The sequence below is a fragment of the Zootoca vivipara genome, chromosome 5, assembly GCF_965207765.1.
Source record: "Zootoca vivipara chromosome 5, rZooViv2.hap1.1, whole genome shotgun sequence".
Lineage (NCBI taxonomy): Eukaryota > Metazoa > Chordata > Lepidosauria > Squamata > Lacertidae > Zootoca > Zootoca vivipara.
Window position 1 is genome coordinate 54,452,280 of NC_142588.1, and position 18,338 is coordinate 54,470,617.

Here is an 18,338-nt window from a genome sequence, read left to right on the forward strand (position 1 = left end):
AAAAAAATACATACATGTAAGGTGAGTTTATTTTGAGAAATAACCTCCTGGCAATGTTTTGGCGTTTTGCAAAAGCTGAAATTGTTGACAAAGAGGCTGAAGTAGTGGTGGGCAAAATACAAAGGATGCTGCCCCCTCCAAAAACAGGTTGAGGACTAGAAAGTTGCTTTTTTGAATGAAAGCTAAAACCTGCAAGAGGTCTAGCTCGTTATACCCATGCTGTCCCTATAGTTTACTGGAGTGGTTGCTCATTTCAGCATAATTCCACAAGCCTTTTTGTTGAGATGTGTCTTTTGTCAAACTTATTGCTGCATAATTAGAAACCACATGTGGGCATGTAATAAATAAGTCTTTCGGTAGGGAGAGTGAGATTAACTTCAGTGCAACTTTTTGTATTTACTTTTTGAAATAAAATAGCAATGAGATCTTTAGCATCTTTTCACAGTGGTTGTTTTGACACTATCAGGTGATTTACTTCTAAGTTGCACTGGATATTTAGATGTTTCAGTGAGCTCACAATGTGGAAAGGGTGATTCAGCACTGGTTGAGCAAGTCCTTCATCAATTAACCTCCTGGAATGAATTTGCACAAGCTGGGCTGGTAGAGGGAGGTAGACTGAAAATGGTAGCTTGCAAACTGAGTTTCTGAAATAAAAGTAAATGGACTGAGTGGTTTGAAAAACTAGCTCTCTCACTTTGAGTCTGCCAGCTGACATGTTAGCAAGACAAATTCATTCAATAAAGTCAAGAAATGTGATTCCTTTTTTGTGTGTGGCCTAAACATTTTAAAGTATGGGAATGCCATCTTTAGGGAGCTAGGGTGGCCAGACTCAATAGAGGACAGGACTTCTGTGCCTTTAATTGCCCTGCTCCCATTTTGAGTCTGGAAACCTTAAAGAGAAACCAGCAGACCATTTGCTTGGAAATTAAACAAAGGGTCTGCTGGTTTCTCTTTAAGGCTTCCAGACTCAAAAGAGAGCAGGGCAATTAAAGGCACAGAAGTTCTGTCCTCTATTGAGTCTAGCAACCCTATAGGGAGCTAATATTGTTCAGTCAGTAGTTTGCCCAGAGCAGAGTGCTAGTGGCTCTCAGACTCCGTCCCAGCAATCCTCCGCAAGCCGAAAGTTAAATTTTCAGTCCTTCTTGGATATAACAGAAGAATCTGTACCTTCTTCAAAATTACATTTTAAGAAAATCACTCTTAACAACAGCCTTGGAGTTTAACAGATAAAAGAGTAGGGTAACAAAGACACTTGGTCCCTTAGAATGTATTACAGTTCCTGGGAAAAGTTTGTAAACAAGCAAACAAACAAACAAAATGCTATTGAGGCCTATCCCAAAACGTTATATTGGGATACACTTGTCGTTATGAGACAGAGGCCAGGGGAGGGGAAGTTTGTATTACATATAAAAAATTGGTTCCCAACATGTCTCTTTCTCTCTTCCTTGTTCTGAAAATCTGTTTTCTAGGATCCTATTGATTTTGGTGGGATCATGTCCTTTAAACTAAAGCTTCTCTTCTCTGTTTAAAAGAATACTGTAATATAGTTTTTTTAAAAAGCATTATAAATATCATATGCTATTTTAGTATTGTTCAGATAATGAATATTTTGACTCCGTCAACCAAGCAACCCTGTGATAGAGAAATGCTAATGTGTCCAGAAACAGCCGGGCTAAGTGAAAGTTCTGGAAACGTAGTCTTCAAGTAAGTGATCTTGCTTAGTGTCCTTATCAGTATAGAGAGAACCAAACAGAAATCAATCCTGAATTTTACATCTGTCCTTTTAAGTCATTATAAATTCTGTAGTGCAGAAAGCATATAGACTGCATGATCAAAGACTTTGGATTATGGTCTTGGGGTGGGGGGTTAAAGCACTGATGAGCAGAGTTGCCATCTCATGATACCCATCAGATTTAGCTTTCCAAACTGAGTTTTTAAAATTGTATTTTAAGGGAAATAGCTTGGTTAATTTCAGATCCACACCAAATCTGCACCCCACTGTTGCTGCGAAGTAAGTGAAGTAGTGGGAAGAGGGAGAAGTTGGCCTTTTCTGGCTCTGATTAAAATTCAAGCCTTCAAAAACTGGGGGAGGGGGCCATGGCCCTGTTGGGAATACTACTTGCTTTGGGAGTGCCAAATTCATAGTCCAAACTAGATCATTACAAAGTTCAGCAGTGTAATTAATATAAAGCTTCTACTTAGTTGTAAACAAATATGTTTTTATTTGTTGTAGTAACCATTTTGTATGTGTCTGTTGTTGAGGAAATGTATGAATTGAAATCTGGAGACATAATTTAAATGTGTTCCACTCTGCAGATCCATTCTGCAGATGAAATTAATGCAGGTTACGTAGTGTAGTAAGTATACTGATAGAGACTGGCACAATTTTCAGTAGTGTGCCCCCCTTATTGAATTGTATTGGATAAAATAAACATACTGCAATATAGGACACAAAGAAGAAAGGACAAATCCTGATTTTCAGTTGCAGAAATTAGGAACTCCAGGCTTAGCTACCACTGCAGTGGTGATTCTTTATGAATATTTTTACTTTCCCCCTAAAAAAATGAATGTCTGTCGTCCATTCCTGGAGGGATATAGTTCTGCCCTCGATACCATCCTAGAGTTCTTCCCATCTATGAGCCTTTGTTGCAGTCTTCTTTCCATTGGCAGTTTATTTATTATTATTATTTTATATATCACTCTTTCTCCTGCAGGATTCCAGGGCAGCTAACAACAACAGCAACAACAAGATAAGAAACATAGTAGAACAATTATTATAATAACCAAATCTGTATCGATAATTAAAACATTAACCAGTGTACAATAAAGCTTTCACTTTTAGTTTCCAATTCAGTTATGTTCCAAAGGCCTTGCTAAAGAAATATGATTTTAATTAACAAAGTCAATCAGATTTCATTTGGGAGCTTCACAGATTGGGGAGCCACAGGCAAGAAGGCCCTGCTCCATGTCATTGCCCTATGGGCTATGCCCATGGACAGCAACACAAGCTGGGACTCTCTCCTGTTCTTTACATGCTGGCTGGTGTTGAGGAAGGTATTCCTTTCTAGAAGGCATCTAGAACTTGGTACATCATCAACAATACATTGGATTGCACTTGGTGAATTTGCCCTTTACCTTCTCACTGCCCCACATAATAGCCGGACACTACCTGTGGTTTCTGGAGCCATCTTCAAGGGTAGCTCCATGTAGCGTGCATTGCAATAGTCCAACCAAGAGCATGGATTATTGATACCAAGGTGTTCTAGTTCGGATTAATCATAAATGGTGAAACATTGTAAACCAGAGTTTCCTTGTTGTCATCAATCACATTGTATCCTGTTGCTCTTTCTGGTCATTTCATTGCTAGATTATCTAATGTCGCACTCCCTGCAGCCCTTTCAGTTGGGTTCCAAAGTCTTGCAGTGAGGGGGATGCCTGATTCTCCCCGCCACTGCTGTCCCAAATAGCATGAACCATCCAATCTGCTGCCATTCAGTACTAATCATACTGTGAATACACATGAAAGGTATTGGACTTTGGTATTTTCATCTACCATGACTTCCCTGCACTGAAACCTGTTGCTACGCTTGTACCACTGCCTCCCATTCTCTTGCTGCAGTGTTCAAGTTGCTCCCTCTAGGATGATCAGCCCCCTTTGCTTGTATGCCAGCTAACCTACTCAGTGTAGTTGATTCTTTGGTTGCCAAACCACAAAGCAGTGTTTAGGTCTGACTGTATTTCAGTACTGTATTGCCTCTTCTTCCCCCACCCCCAAGTCTCTCTGCCCTTGCCTGTTCTCCTCCTCCTGCCTTTGCTTAGGTAATGTCCCCAATGCTTTTAACTTCACAGCAAAGTTAGAACACTACGCAGGAAGTTAACTGCCTCAAGTCTTTTGAATTTAAGTAACACACACCAAATAATAAGCTGTTGGTTGCGTTTTTTTGTTTTGTTTCTGTTTTGTTGGTGTGGGTATTTTTTTTCCCCTGCCTGCAAAGAAACATAAACACAGCTCTCATTTCTGGCAGGTTTTTACTGTCAGAGTTTCTCCTATTATATTTATCTTACAATTTGCCAGGGGGTGAAGTTATTAAGTTTTAGCAGCAGCCATCGATCAAGTTCACAAGTTAACACGATAAAGGCTCTGTGCCGCTCCGATCCGGGAAAATGATGATCCTCACTCGGTAATTAACTAAATGAGAAAGTTAAATCTTACTTGAGAGCTGGGAGAGATGCAAGAGAGGTGTTTGTCAGTTTCTCAGTGGAAATTAGAAGCAGTTTTTTTGCAATTCCCTAAGCTGCTGCTCTGTCATATTTTACATAAGCACTGGGAAAACGTCTTGTAATTAGTGCTGTCATGGAGGATTTTTTTTTTGCTGAAGGATGTTGGAATAATTCATTAGATTATCAAGAAAGGCTTGTGTCCTGAAATGATTAGCACAGTGAAATTTAAACCATTAACGATAACAAGTTTAGAGCTTGCTGCAGTGCAGAGGCACCCGGGGTATGTCTGTGCCTATTTCAATCATTTCTTATAATTAAACATTATGTCCTCTCCCCCTCCCCTCCCCAATTCTCTTCACTTGGGCCCAACCAAAAATTCTGTTAAGGTGGCTCTGTAAAGATCAGCATGTTTACCAGCAAAGAGCAGAGGCAGCTATAGATGAGGAGTGCAGGGGAGGGTTGCATGAATCTGTTCGACCCTGATGCTGACATTGAGGGACGAATACTGCCAAATCTTAATTGGGTCTCAAAGCTAGCACTGGGTGCTGCAGTCGGCTTCCCTGTGGCGGTGATGATGGTAATAACACTTAGCATTTGCATAGATAGCCGTCCTGCCCTGACATTGTGTAAGAGCCTTACAACACCTGAGTCCCAGGCCTTCTGCTGATCTTCCGTATGTGCTGGAAGCAAAAGTCAACTGCATCCACGCAAACAAGCTTGACCTTGCCTAGTTGAATGCTATGGCTGCAGAGCAGGGTGGAAAATGGAAGGCACTATTTGCGCAAGCAAATAGTGTGGAATGGGAAGGTGGATGAAGGGGCCATTGTTCAGTGCTACAGCATATGCTGTGCATATGGCAAGTCCTAAGCTCAATTCTTGGCATCTCCATTTGGAAGGATCAGGGAAAAGATGATGGGAAGGACCTCCATCTGAGACATGGGAGATCCATTGCCAGTCGGAGTAGATGGTACTGGACTACTTGGACAAATGGCAGCATCATATATTCTGTTGCAAATCCATACTCTCCCAGGCATACAAAGCTGAACTGTGTGATGAACGTTTGCTGGCTGGGACTGATGGGAGTTGTACTCCAGCAGCATCTATAGGGCACCAAATTGACTGACCACAGTTTCTTCCTATTAATTTTGTGCTTGCCAGTGAGGATGGTGTGGGTTTGTTGTTAATACTATTTATGGTGTGGATGTAGTATGGGTTTATTTAAGTAAGCTGCCCACAGATAAGTTGCATTACACCAGTTCCCATTACACATCCTACACGCCCTGTATGCCTAATAGCGAAACATTTGGCCTTAATCCTTCCCATCAAGTGTTGGCTATTAGCCAGTTGGTGCGGGTGGTGCTGTGGTCTAAACCACTGAGCCTCTTGGGCTTGCCGATCAGAAGGTTGGCTGTTCAAATCCCCCGCAATGAGGTCAGCTCCTGTTGCTCGGTCCCAGCTCCTGCCAACCTAGCAGTTCGAAAGCACATCAAAGTGCAAGTAGATAAATAGGTACTGCTCTGGCAGGAAGGTAAACGGCATTTCCCTGCACTGCTCTGCTTGCGCCAGAAGCGGCTTAGTGATGCTGGCCACATGACCCGGAAAAACTGTCTGCGGACAAATGCTGGCTCCCTCGGCCTGTAAAGCGAGATGAGTGCTGTAACCCCAGAATCGTCTGTGACTGGACTTAACTGTGGGGTCCTTTAACTTTACCTTTTTACAGCTGTTGGCAACAGTTGGGTAAACCTGGTAAGCTCGTGGAAATTCTTCTGCACATCCAATAAAGTTTCAATTCATACTTTTCACTACCCAGGCTGCATTGCAAATGAATGGTGTTCGAAGGTTTCCTGAGTTCAAAAACAGCTTTTAATATGGGTGACAGCTTTTCTGAGGAAAGAGCCATTGCATCAGAGTGCGAGAAACACACCCTTATCTGGACCTTGACCAAAGATTGCATCTTTAATGCTTATGATACTGGGACAGAAAATCATTGTGATTTTTACCAATAGGAACGTCCTAGTTTGGTGATACAGCAGGACATTAGAACATACTACTTCCTCAAAAGTTTTGGCACATTGGGTTTATCCTTTTTTATCTTAGCCTTTGCTTCATTGTAAATATTGTACGACCACCACATTAACTGTTTTACCTAAAGGATCTTCTAATAGACAGCTCAGCAGAAACATTGTGTGCCCTCGTTGAGATCAATAGAATGCCCTTGTATTCAGGACTGTTCAATTGATCTCCAGAAGACACCACTGAGACACTCAGATAAAGCAAAGCTGCATTTTGTTGAGTTACGGTAAATTATAAGAAGTTTTTCTCACATCAGAAATCGAAGCAGAAAAGAGCTAAGCACTTGGGCTAGGTTAGAGGAACCAATTTTATTTTTTTTAGGTTCTGGAGATGTGTCTATTGAAAAGTGAAGGGAAATCCATATGGATTACACAGACAGAATGTCCTGAAGCCCCCTTCCTATCCCCACTTCTCTTCCATCTGCAGTTCTTCTCTCCATACATTTTCTAGTAGCTGTGTTTGCATCCTGGGACAGCCCATGTGAGAGAATGGCAGGGCCAGCCACTAGCAGGAGGCAGAGGGTAGTAAAACCACCATGGTTGTCATGTGACATCCATTGGTAAGGACATAGGGACTCCTCCCCCTCAACAGTTGGAGCAACTGTGTATTCTTTACACCCCATCACTAGTTGTCACAGCTTTGGAAAATGTGTGGAATGAAACACAGGTGGGGAAGGGGCCAGCATTCCTACCTCTATGCTCTTTCAAACAGCTAGATGATGATGATGATGATGATTGATCATCATCATCTGACTGGGTTTCCCTAGTCACTCTGGGTGGCTCCCAACAGAATATTAAAAACACGATAAAACATCAAATATTAAAAACTTCCCTAAACATCATCTCATTTTCCATGTGGATGGGCAGACCTGCTTTTACAATCATGAATTTGCCAGTATCACATATAGTTTGGACCTGACAATCAAGCTTCCCTCTTCTTTCTTTAGTGAGGATGCAGGTGTTTGGTACACCCAATATTGCAGGAGTCATTTTCTCCTAGCGGAAAACGGAATAGTTTTGTCATGATTTTGCGATTGCTAGTCATCAGTGGGTTTCTGAGAAATCACTACTTGATTCTAGGTTTTTGTTGTTTTACTAGACTTCAACAGATGCTTCAAAATATTTTAATTGAATGCTTTAGAACGGGGGGGGAGCTTTGCCTTTACAGCTTCTGTGGAGATTAAAGGACATGCAATGAAGTTTATATGTATAGGAGTAGGGATGTTTTTTGTAGTCATAAAGGGTTATACTGCCTAGAAATTACATAGCACCTTCCATAAACTAAGTCAGAGAGGGTTGAAATGACTTGCCCAAAGCCACAAACTGAACAGCCTGGAACCAAATGGGATATTTTCAGTTCCAGACTGCCCCCCTCCGGCATGCATACTCACACATACATTCCCTCCCATATAATTATTATCTCCTTCCAGCATCTCATTCTCAGTACTGTGCAGCAGAGTATGCTACAATTCAATTGGTGAGTTTGATTTGAAGTCATAGAAGGAAGCTGCACATTGGAATGAGGAAGGAGGAGCAAGAGAAGCGCTGGGACAGAAAATGGGGGTTCTATGGGTGAAGGAAATATATACAGTGGTACCTCTACTTACGAATAACTCTACTTACAAATGTTTCTACTTACAAATGGAGCTCTGTCTGCCATCTTGGATGCGGTTTAGATAGGATTTTTTCTACTTACGAATTTTTAGATAGGGTTGCTTCGACTTACGAATTTTTTCTCCCAATGCATTCCTATGGGATTCAACTTACAATTTTTTCCGACTTACAAATGTGTGTTCAGAACACATTAAATTCGTAAGTAGAGGTACCACTGTACTCAAAGAATTTTGTTAACAAGGCTCAAATATTGCCACACTGTGATAATCCTTACACATGCAAGGCATGTCATGGTTTTTTCACTAGTGATCCCATGCTGACTGTTTTGGCTTATTCACAAGTTCCGTGGAACTGCATGTTGGAAGTAACAGCACTGCTATTTCCTGTGGGACTGTAGAGAAGGGCCATAACTCAGTGGTAAAACAACTTGGACAGCTGCTGGAGTCAGTGTAGGCGGTATTGAGCTAGATGCATGAATGGCCTGACTCAGTATTAAAGCAGCTGCTTGTGTTCCTATGCTGCTGTTTGCTTACTTGCTTATCCTAGGGGAAAGAAAGTGTTGCCTTCTGGAAGGAGCCCACCACTGCAAAAGAGGTAGAGATGAGTAAAAGTGGCTTGTGAATTTCTCACCTATCCCAACCAACCAAAATTGTAAGGTGCTTAAACATTGTATAAATCCTAAAAAACAGTTCAGAGAACAGAAATGCAAAACCATTCCAGCAGCCTATGAGCCAAACTCAAAACAATTCTCCTTCTGACTCAGATGAAAACTTGAGGGGAGGAGACGTCACTCAAAGAGCTGGTGTCCTTTGTTTCAGGACCTTCCAGACTTCAGAGAGCATACCTCCATTGCAGCTCTCACTGCCCAGTAGGAGCTAGCAGTCAACAGAATTGGGCAGTGGTTCCTTTAGAAAAAGAAGTCGCCTCGGGGAGAGCAGGCTTAAAGACAGGTTCAGTCCCACCAGGATACCTCAGGTTGTTGCTGAGACAAACAGCACTCCTTGGGTGAGTTCCAGCCATATCCTGCCACTGTGATTTGTCCAGGGTCCTGACAGACGGTGTTTTGTCTTGTCAGTTGTGCTCATGCATAGCCGTCTTGATACTGCTCTCTCAAACTAGGCTTGCCCCACCAGATGTGACTCCACTCTTCTAGACAGAGCTGACTTTTCCAGTAAAGAGCTGACTTTTCCAGTAAGTGCCACTGCTTTGACCTGGCCTTCCTGGGATCACTGAGACATGCTAGGACAGGACAAAGTAACTACTTAAGTAACTACTTAAATAAATAGTATTTGAAAGCCACTGAGAGGTCCAAGAGAATCAAAAGGGTTACACTCCCCTGTCTTCTGACTGTGGTAGTCAAGCCAGGTGAAGAAAGCAGTCTCAGTTCCCAAACTGGGTCTAGATAATCCAAATAATCCAGGAATTTGCTACCATCTGTTCATATAGATCATCTAAAGAGGGAAGAATAGCAACTAGGGTGTCTCCAGCCACCACCTTCAAGGCAGTCAAAGCCACTCCCTTGCTCTATTCCAGGCATCCCCAAACTGCAGCCCTCCAGATGTTTTGGCCTACAACTCCCATGATCCCTAGCTAACAGGACCAGTGGTTGGGGAAGATGGGAATTGTAGTCCAAAACATCTGGAGGGCCGAAGTTTGGGGATGCCTGCTCTATTCGGTTAAAAATAGATCAGTGCATTCAGCTGGAATGCACAAGAAATCCACAGATTATTTTGATGAAACAAAATTGTCTTCATATTTAGTCCACCTTGTACACATGGGAAGGAAATATATCATCTGAAACATGCTGGATTCCTATGATTTCCAGTAATTTAAGGCCAGCGTGGTATCCATCAGATGATGTTTAATTATAAATCCCATCACCCCCCAGCCACCATGGGCAATAATAAAAAATGATGGGATAACTTCATTTGAGATAGCTCTATTTTTATTACTATATGGTTTAAATCTGTGTAAAATAGTTGCCCAGTGTTGTAGATGCCCAGCACATTAGTATTTCATTGAGCACTTCAGCATGGAAACAGTTTAGAGGTTAAGGGAATTTGGGAGTTATCATCTCAGGATGTTTGATGGTATATAGACTGGTCCCCAGAGGTCACCCTTGCATCCTAACTTGTAACATTGCTGCTTATGCAGATTGGTGATTTGGCTCACTTGTGTTCAAAATTTAAAGACAATGTTTTTCTGAGAAGGGAGTAGGTAAAAAGGCAGAAGGTAATGATTTTTAAAACATGCTGGATGAAGACGGCCTGCTGTAAGATTGGCTGTGCAGCAAATGAAATGGGAAATGAAATGAGGTCAGGCTTATAAAATACACCATTTATCAACTATCTAAATCTTAATCCAGCGTTTCATTGGTTTTCTCGTTCTGCAAACAACTGAACTGCTGTGAAAACAGCCACAGAATCCCTCCAGGCCAGTGTTCAATAGAGTCCAACCTTCATGCTTTAATGCTAGGCTATCGCCAACAACATTTGTGCATGGAGAAACCCAGCACTTCTACACCAAGGAGCTATGTTTTATCATTTCCATAAAGACTGTTGAGGCCTCAATAGAGAGCGAGAATCCAATTTTGTTTATGATGTTTCTTGGTTTGCCAACCAAATATTTTGCTTGTCGGTCAATTGCTGAAGGAGCATTAGCAATCAATCATAGGTATGATTGTTCTGCATGGCATAGAATCTGCCTGTGTAGCATACGGATCCTAGTGGTATATGAAAAACTATGTAAGATCTGTTTTCATTCTAACCCTCATTCTGCAAACAAAAAACACCCACATCCTCTACTTTCATATAGTACTGTATATTAGAAAAACAAGAAGTATTTCTAGAAGATAGGCATTTGGGCATACGGGTGAGGCTTCTAGTTATCAGGGTGCAAGTCTTTATGTATAAAGGACACAGAGCTTTGTGCCCATCTATATTCTTTCCACACTCAGCCATGTAAGACCAATAACTTGGTTCGCCTGATCAAATGCTGCAATTCAGATTAGATCCCAGCAGTTGCAGAGGGAACTGTTTGATCCTATGAGTTTACTCTTCGGTGCAGTGCCTTTACAATATCAAGATTGGACTATTGAGTTATTTCTTTTTATCACCATGCATAACAGTCTGTAGCAAGTCACTGCACTATTCTTTAATGGACTATTACAATTATGTCTAATAACAAATGTGCACTATCTAAACTTTTGATGGCCTTAACTTCTTGGAAGTCTTCAAGACATGCACATTTGTCCTTCCTAGATGGGTTTCAGTCTATTGGAAGGAAATGTCTGAGACAACATATGCTTAAAGGACCTTTAGTTTGGTAGTGTACAATATGGGACATCATAGGATGTCCTCCATAGCAACAAGATACTGTTACGGTACTTAAATCTATTTAAATTTGATAACAAAACATTTGAATTAGCCCACCTCCTTGAAACTATCATAGAAGAGGTTCATACTTTATATCTGTCCCTGAAATTTGTCTTTGAGGAGCACTATAAAACCAGAAAGTCAAAACACATAGTTTTATAAAATGTTATTTTTAAAGTTTCACTACTGCATGTTCATAGTCTTTGAATAAGACATATTTGTTTCATACTCTGCATGATGCTGAAAAGCATTGGGGAATTTTTTCCTCTTTTGTTTCTTATATATTTTTTCACAATTTTAGTAGCAGTCCAGAATGGACTTTTTAAAAAGGTTTTAGAAGTGAAGCATCAGACAGGCATGTATTATGCACTAAAGTGGCTGGAAACTGGCAGAAGTTTAGGCTATACAGTCATACCTCGGGTTAAGTACGCTTCAGTTTGAGTACTTTTAGTTTAAGTCTACGGACCCGGAAGTGTTTACTTCCGGGTTCCGCCACGCACGCATGCGCAGAAGCTATCTGTGCACTTTGTGCATGCGCAGAAGCACTCTATCGGCGCTTCGCACACGCACGCTATCACCCCTCGGATTAAGTACTTTTTGGGGTGCGAATGCGGAACCAATTAAGTACTTAACCCGAGGTGCCACTGTATAACATGTAATTAAGAGCTGGATGCATTTGTTTGTTCCATCACATGGGTAGGTTTATGTGTAATGTATTGTCTTCTAAGGATGTCAAATTCTCTGCCCTGAAAAATTCAGTGTTGTACATTTTCTTCTTTTCTTCCATAGACAAAACTTGCCAATGGCACTTCAAGCATGATTGTGCCAAAGCAAAGGAAGCTATCTGCAAGCTATGAAAAGGAGAAGGAGCTCTGTATCAAGTATTTTGAGCAGTGGTCGGAGTCTGACCAAGTGGAATTTGTGGAACATCTCATCTCCCAGATGTGTCATTATCAGCACGGGCACATCAACTCATACCTCAAACCTATGTTACAGAGAGACTTCATCACGGCACTACCAGGTAGTCTGAAAATCTATTGGCAAACACACAGACTTTGCAGGCTTCAATAACGTGTAAAAAGACCTCTACTTCTCATATCTCTCGATCAGCCATCTTCAGTAGCAGGGTGTTCTGTCCCTGGAGTCCTAGAAAGGAGTTGCCATTTGAGGATATGTCACCTATCATAAAATGTATGCTCTCATGGTCCCCTTCCCCCTAGGTGCACTTGTGATGTTTGGTTAGTTGCCTTTCATTTACTGGGGGCACATAACAGTTAACAGGATTTGGACTTTTGGATCTTAGAAATTAGCAGGGTCTGGGGGCGGGGGTCATCAAGTTCATGTCATTTCTATATAGCATATTATTTCCTATGCAACATGTTCATTTCAGTATAGAATAGGGGTAGTCAACCATTTCCTTACCACCCACCAGTGCTCGATGGAAGGAGGATCCAGCTTGCGCCATAGAACCCCCTACTGCCCACCTAGAATCCTGAAATGCCCACTAGTGAGCGGTAGGGACCAGGTTGACAACCCCTGGTCTAGAAGCTCCTGGGTAAGGGAAGTAAAACCTAACTCCTTGCCATCTAGAAGGGATTCTTACCACCCTAAATTGTGGTATAAAAGAAAGATGCTCTATAGAAGGTGGTGGTTGTCATGTTCTGCAGTCACGCTGGACCTGCCACATATGCTCATCGGTAAAGTTTTGGCAGTTCTTCTTTTTTGCATGGAATTTTGCCCAATTTATTTAGCTTTAACATAGTGAATGATGAAAATCTAAAGCCTTAGCACCACAGCTTATATTTAGGTATATTCTTCAATAGCTTTTGGTGTTGGAGAAATAATCTGTATCCATCACTGCCTCGCTGTGGCAAAAGGAACATTGGGCTGTGGTGAGCCCAAACTTGGGACTAACATGGAGAAGCAAACTGATGTGCCTTCACCTTCCATTTTCAGGTTGGAGGTGGATATTGGAGGCAGAAGCTGATGGGCTTACCTCTGCGCCCAAGGGGTGTTCCAAACTTGAAGCCACTGTTGGACACAGAGGCAGATTAAGTCAGGATGCCTCTGCCTTCAACTATGAGATGAAGTGGGAAGGTAGAGGCCCATCAGCTTGTCTCTGTGCCTGAATGTGCTCTGAGCTTTTAGCGCCCAAGGAACACACTGGAAAGCAAGCTTCTGTCCTAACAATGAGCTGTGGGCAAGCGGGAGCTTACTTTCTGCCCCTCCCCAGCTCCAAACTCAGAGCTGAAAAAAGGAGCAGATTCTCTCCTAACATTGTGCTGCATTCGAGATGTAACAGAAATAAGGGAGAGCGCCCCACTCCTTTGGAAAAGGTGTTGGTAACAGCAAAATTTTGTTTGGTCTGTTGAGTATTTCTTTTGCTTGCTGAGGTTAGTCTTGCTTGTCAAGTGGAATTATGCTGCTTGGTTTATTTTTCATTTTAGGAAACTCTCTCCCCACATCTAGGAGTGTCAGGGTTGAAAGAGTTGTCTCTTAGAAATCACATTTCTTTATAAAATTACTTTTCATGAATTTGCCCTGAGAATATGGAGGGAGAAAAATTACTTTGATACACATGAAGCTCATTATGAGGTCTTCTGCTTATCAGCAGCAAAGTCTTGGTACAGCGTGTCCTCTGTAAATCCTGATCAGAATCACCTGATAGGCATCTCACTCTGCATAGTGTGCTTAAATGTAAGACATGTGACCCCAGCCATCCCAAAATGCATTCATGGCTTCCTACGCTCAGCCTCTGTTGTTGACAAATGAAGCTCAGTCTTTGGGGCAGCTGTAACAAGAGCAGGAAATGAAGCATTTGATCTCTCTCTGGATGTTTGGTAGCTTTTTATTTGGAGAGAGAAAAGTTGCCTGCTATGCTAATCTGGCATGCTTGACTCTTTCCCAAGTGAAACTGGGGATGGGGTGGATTTGATCAGGCAACTAAAGTAGCCTTGCAAATTGAACATTAATCTACCCACTCAAAAAACCCAGTAGCTCGTATTCACTAGATGCCACAAGAAGTCATGGTTTACCCACAATTCCCATTGATGATCCCTTATGACTTTAGACAGAAGCATCTCTCCAGTTTGAGAGCGAGGGAGGGATCTTTCCCTCAAGATCCCACAAGAGCACTTTGATCTGTGTGCATGTATTTTTTAGGTCTTCTCTGTGCCAGCTCTATGATATGAACTACATATATGAAAAGCATTTGTAATGTGGGAGCACTTCTATGTTCTTGGTTCAGTAATAACAGGCATAGGCAAACTCCAGCCCTCCAGATGTTTGGGACTACAATTCCCACCATCCCTAGCTAACAGGACCAGTGGTCAGGGATGATAGGAATTGTAGTCCCAAACATCTGGATAGCCAGAGTTTGCCTATGCCTGAGTTATAATATAAGCCTTAAGAGTCCAGCAATTTCCAACACATGGCAGAAGGATTGTAGCTCAGTGATAGAGCACATAGGTTGAATACAAAAAGATGCCAAGTTCAGTTCCTGGCATCTCCCAGGTAAGATTCTTCTCTGAACCCCTCCACTGTGAGTTGTAGGCAATACTGAATTAGATGGACCCAATGATGTATATGGCAACTCCCACTGTTCCTAAAACTTTTTAGTCCTGTAGTAATGCCTCCCCCCTTTTTTGTAAGTGATAATTGGACCTCTTAGGTTCTGTAACTGGAATATCCAGTCTCCCTTCACTAATAATAATATTTATTTATTTATTTATACCCCACCCATCTGACTGGGTTGCTACTTTCCACTTTTGTCTGATAAAACTTGGGTCTACATTTCAGACAACCTCTGTCTACTCCAGCTGTGTTTGGAGTAGGGTGCAGGTGGGGCTACTCAAGTGCCTTCTTGATCACTATTTGTAACATAACAGTTGCATTTCTGCTTCCAGGACTGTGTCTGATCTCCTCCTCGAAATTGATTTAAAAATAAATGCTGAGATTTTGACACATGTACCTTGGTTTGTGACCGCAATCCGTGCCACGGAGGCGGTCGCTCGCCGAAGGCACGCTTCTGTGCATACGCTCACTGCGCAGATCGCTTCTGTGCATTCAACGCTGCGGAACCCGGATGTAAACACTTTCGGGTCCGTGGCGGTCGCTCGCCGAAGCGGTCGCTCGCCAAAGTAGGCGTAAACCGAGGTTTGACTGTATTCAGTAAACAGAAAGCCTTTTTTTTGCCCACCCTAATGCATTGCCTCTTTACATGGCTGCCCAAAATCAGATGGCAAAAAGAGATGTCTTCCTGACAGTCTCCCTTGTGCCTTACAGTAAAAACCAAGTGAAGCTTTCTTAGTGAAATCATCTTATTTTAAAGTCCTCTTATTCTTCTGAGGCCACTGCACACACTGAGGTTTAGTGTAAGGTGTTCAGTTAATGGAGGAACCCATCCAGTTCAAGCAGTCAAGGTTAAACCCCTTATTTGTTTATGTGGTATTGACCAGCTTATTACTGCCATGCCCCTTTCCTATTTTAGTCAATGCCATTTTTTTTTAAATGGCAGCTGTGATGAGACTCACTGGCTGTTCTAACAGCAATGCTGGAAAACATTAGCAATTTTCACTGTTTTTGCTGCATGTCTTTTACCGGGTAAAATTAATGGCACCAGTAAAACTCTTTATTACTTCCTCTTTTGTGTGCACACTTCTGTGTGTATGTGCACACACACAAACACACATATATAATGAGCGAGAGAACGAACACAGGTAACCCTTCAGGCTGCATACTGTATTAGGAATAGATACGCATTTTATTCCATTCTTTGCATCAAAAAGTGGCTTTCTGAGCTGGTGGAATACAAGAACAGCTGTAGTAGCAAAATGAGAAATGGTCCTAATATAGCAAGATTTTGGGGGATGCATCATCAAGTGAGAAAAGCCTTCCATAGAACGTCCCCCTAGTGCTAAAACCCATAGAAATAGATTGGAAATTACTTCCAGGATTCTTGATCATCTCTAACGCTTTCCACTTTTATCTTTAATGCTTTGCTGTTTCTTATCCATAAGAAGCTGCTGGCTTCAGAACTTCACAGGAGACTATTTTCTGCCCAGTCATCCCAGCTCTGCATTACAGGGAAGGGAATGAGCAACAGTGGGGGTGAAAATGTCTTAGCAGAGATGGGCTTCTCACGAACTCTCCAGTGCTGATTAATTGCCTATACTTTTCCCCTCCCAGCTCGCGGCCTGGATCACATCGCTGAGAATATCCTGTCATACCTTGATGCCAAGTCTTTGTGTGCTGTTGAGCTGGTGTGCAAGGAATGGTACCGAGTGACATCTGACGGCATGCTGTGGAAGAAGCTGATTGAGAGAATGGTCCGGACAGACTCGCTGTGGAGGGGTTTGGCAGAGCGGAGAGGATGGTGAGAGCATCTTTCATGCATCTTTTCCCTTGCTCAGTGAGGGAGTAGGTGCTGGTAATTTACGACTTACAGTGGTATGGTTTTTAAATGGTATGGTATTCAATGTAACGCTAAGGAGATCATTCCATCAGTGCAAGAATTTCTACTTCTCTGATGGAACGATCTTCCATCGCCTCCCATCACCTGCTGTTCTGTGGGTTCTCCAGACCCTCCAGAACAGATTTGGGGATGGCATGGGAAAGGTCCCATTGTGCTAACAGGAATCCTTGCACTGACTTGACCTAGCAAAACAAGTAAATTGAAAACAGCTCTAGGTCATCAGTATGACAGTTCATTTTATCTGAAAATTGAAGATTGTCTTTTAAATTCTACCATTTTTTTTGAGGCCGTTTTTTGGGAGTATATACCGGTATTATTTCCTAACTTGGGGCAGGTAGGCACTTCCCCTTGATCCAGAAGCACAATCCAGTAATTTAGTTCTACCTCCAGAGACGACTGGCCAAGCTTAGTCACAGGAACAGGGGATAAGTCCTCTCATATATCCGGTGAACACAGGTGAACTTGTGTTCACCTTTCTTCTGCCTCTGCTGCCCCCCTTTCTCTTCATGGCAATGGCGGTGGTTGTGGTGCCAGCCCCTCCTCTCCCCCATCTAAATTGTTTTTCCTTTCCCAAAAAAGGGAAGGAGAAAAATCCCTAGATGCTGTATGGAGTTTTTAGAGCCACTATGGGGTAGTGATTAGTGTCAGGATAGGACTAGGGAGACAAGCATTCAAAGCCCCACTTAGCTATTGGGCTCACTGGGTGACCTTGGGCCAGTCACTGCCTCTAACCTTAACCTATTTTATAAGGTTGTTGTGGGGATTAAGTGAGCAGTAGCAGAACTATGTATGCCACCTTTAGCTCCTTGGAGGAAAAGATGGGATATAAATATAATCACTCAATCAGTCAATAAACCCAATGCCTTTCAGCATTTATCAATGTTATATCAATCAGTGGTTGAAATGTAAAGTTGAAACAAACGGCAGAGCCATCTGATAATAGAAGTCAATCTTTTTTCTTTGCTGTCAGGTGATTTGCAGCGACTTTAGTCTCTCTCTCTACACACACACACACACACACACACACACACACACACACAAGAGAGAGAGAGAGGCTTACATTTTTTTTCTTTTGCTGCTGGTTTAGCAGATGTGCTGGAAAGGCCCTCCAACCCCATTTCCTCTCTCCCTGCCTTGCTGTATGAAGGGAAAAGTTGCAAAGCCTTGCTGGGTGGGAGGTAGCAGGGCTGCCAGTTGTAGCTGCCAGTGCCAGATGTGGACCATCGCCCAAGTCCAGAGTCCGGGGTGGTCCCTCTGTTTCACCTCAACCCTCCACCTAGTGATGGCCCTTCTTTTGGGTGGGTGAACAAGCAACATAAGTCTGTGTAACGATACAGTATCCTTCCCTCCCATTACTTAGAGCAGTCTTTGATATATTAATTCATTAGACTTTCAGAAGTTTACGTACTCGCTGTACAACTAAAGTAGGTGCATTTTACATGTTATGAATGTGTTAGGTCACTTTTGTTTTCCTCAGCAGATTTTCACAATTAGAGACCTGTTTTATCTTTAGCCATAAAGCCAAGAGTACAAACCACTGAGGGCAAGCATGCAGAAATTCAGATAGATTAGTTAATCAGACGG

At 42.3% G+C, this 18,338-nt stretch overlaps 1 protein-coding gene across 17 annotated transcripts in view; it reads left to right on the forward strand.

Moving 5' to 3' along the window:
* Positions 1-18,338, forward strand: part of BTRC (beta-transducin repeat containing E3 ubiquitin protein ligase) — a 128,308-nt gene that overhangs the window by 93,953 nt on the left and 16,017 nt on the right. For all 17 annotated transcript variants that reach the window (XM_088669653.1, XM_035133684.3, XM_035133687.3 and 14 more), the window contains 2 exons: positions 12,071-12,302; positions 16,469-16,655. In XM_088669653.1, the coding sequence (XP_088525779.1) occupies positions 12,071-12,302; positions 16,469-16,655 (419 nt within the window). The remainder of the gene's footprint in view (positions 1-12,070; positions 12,303-16,468; positions 16,656-18,338) is intronic.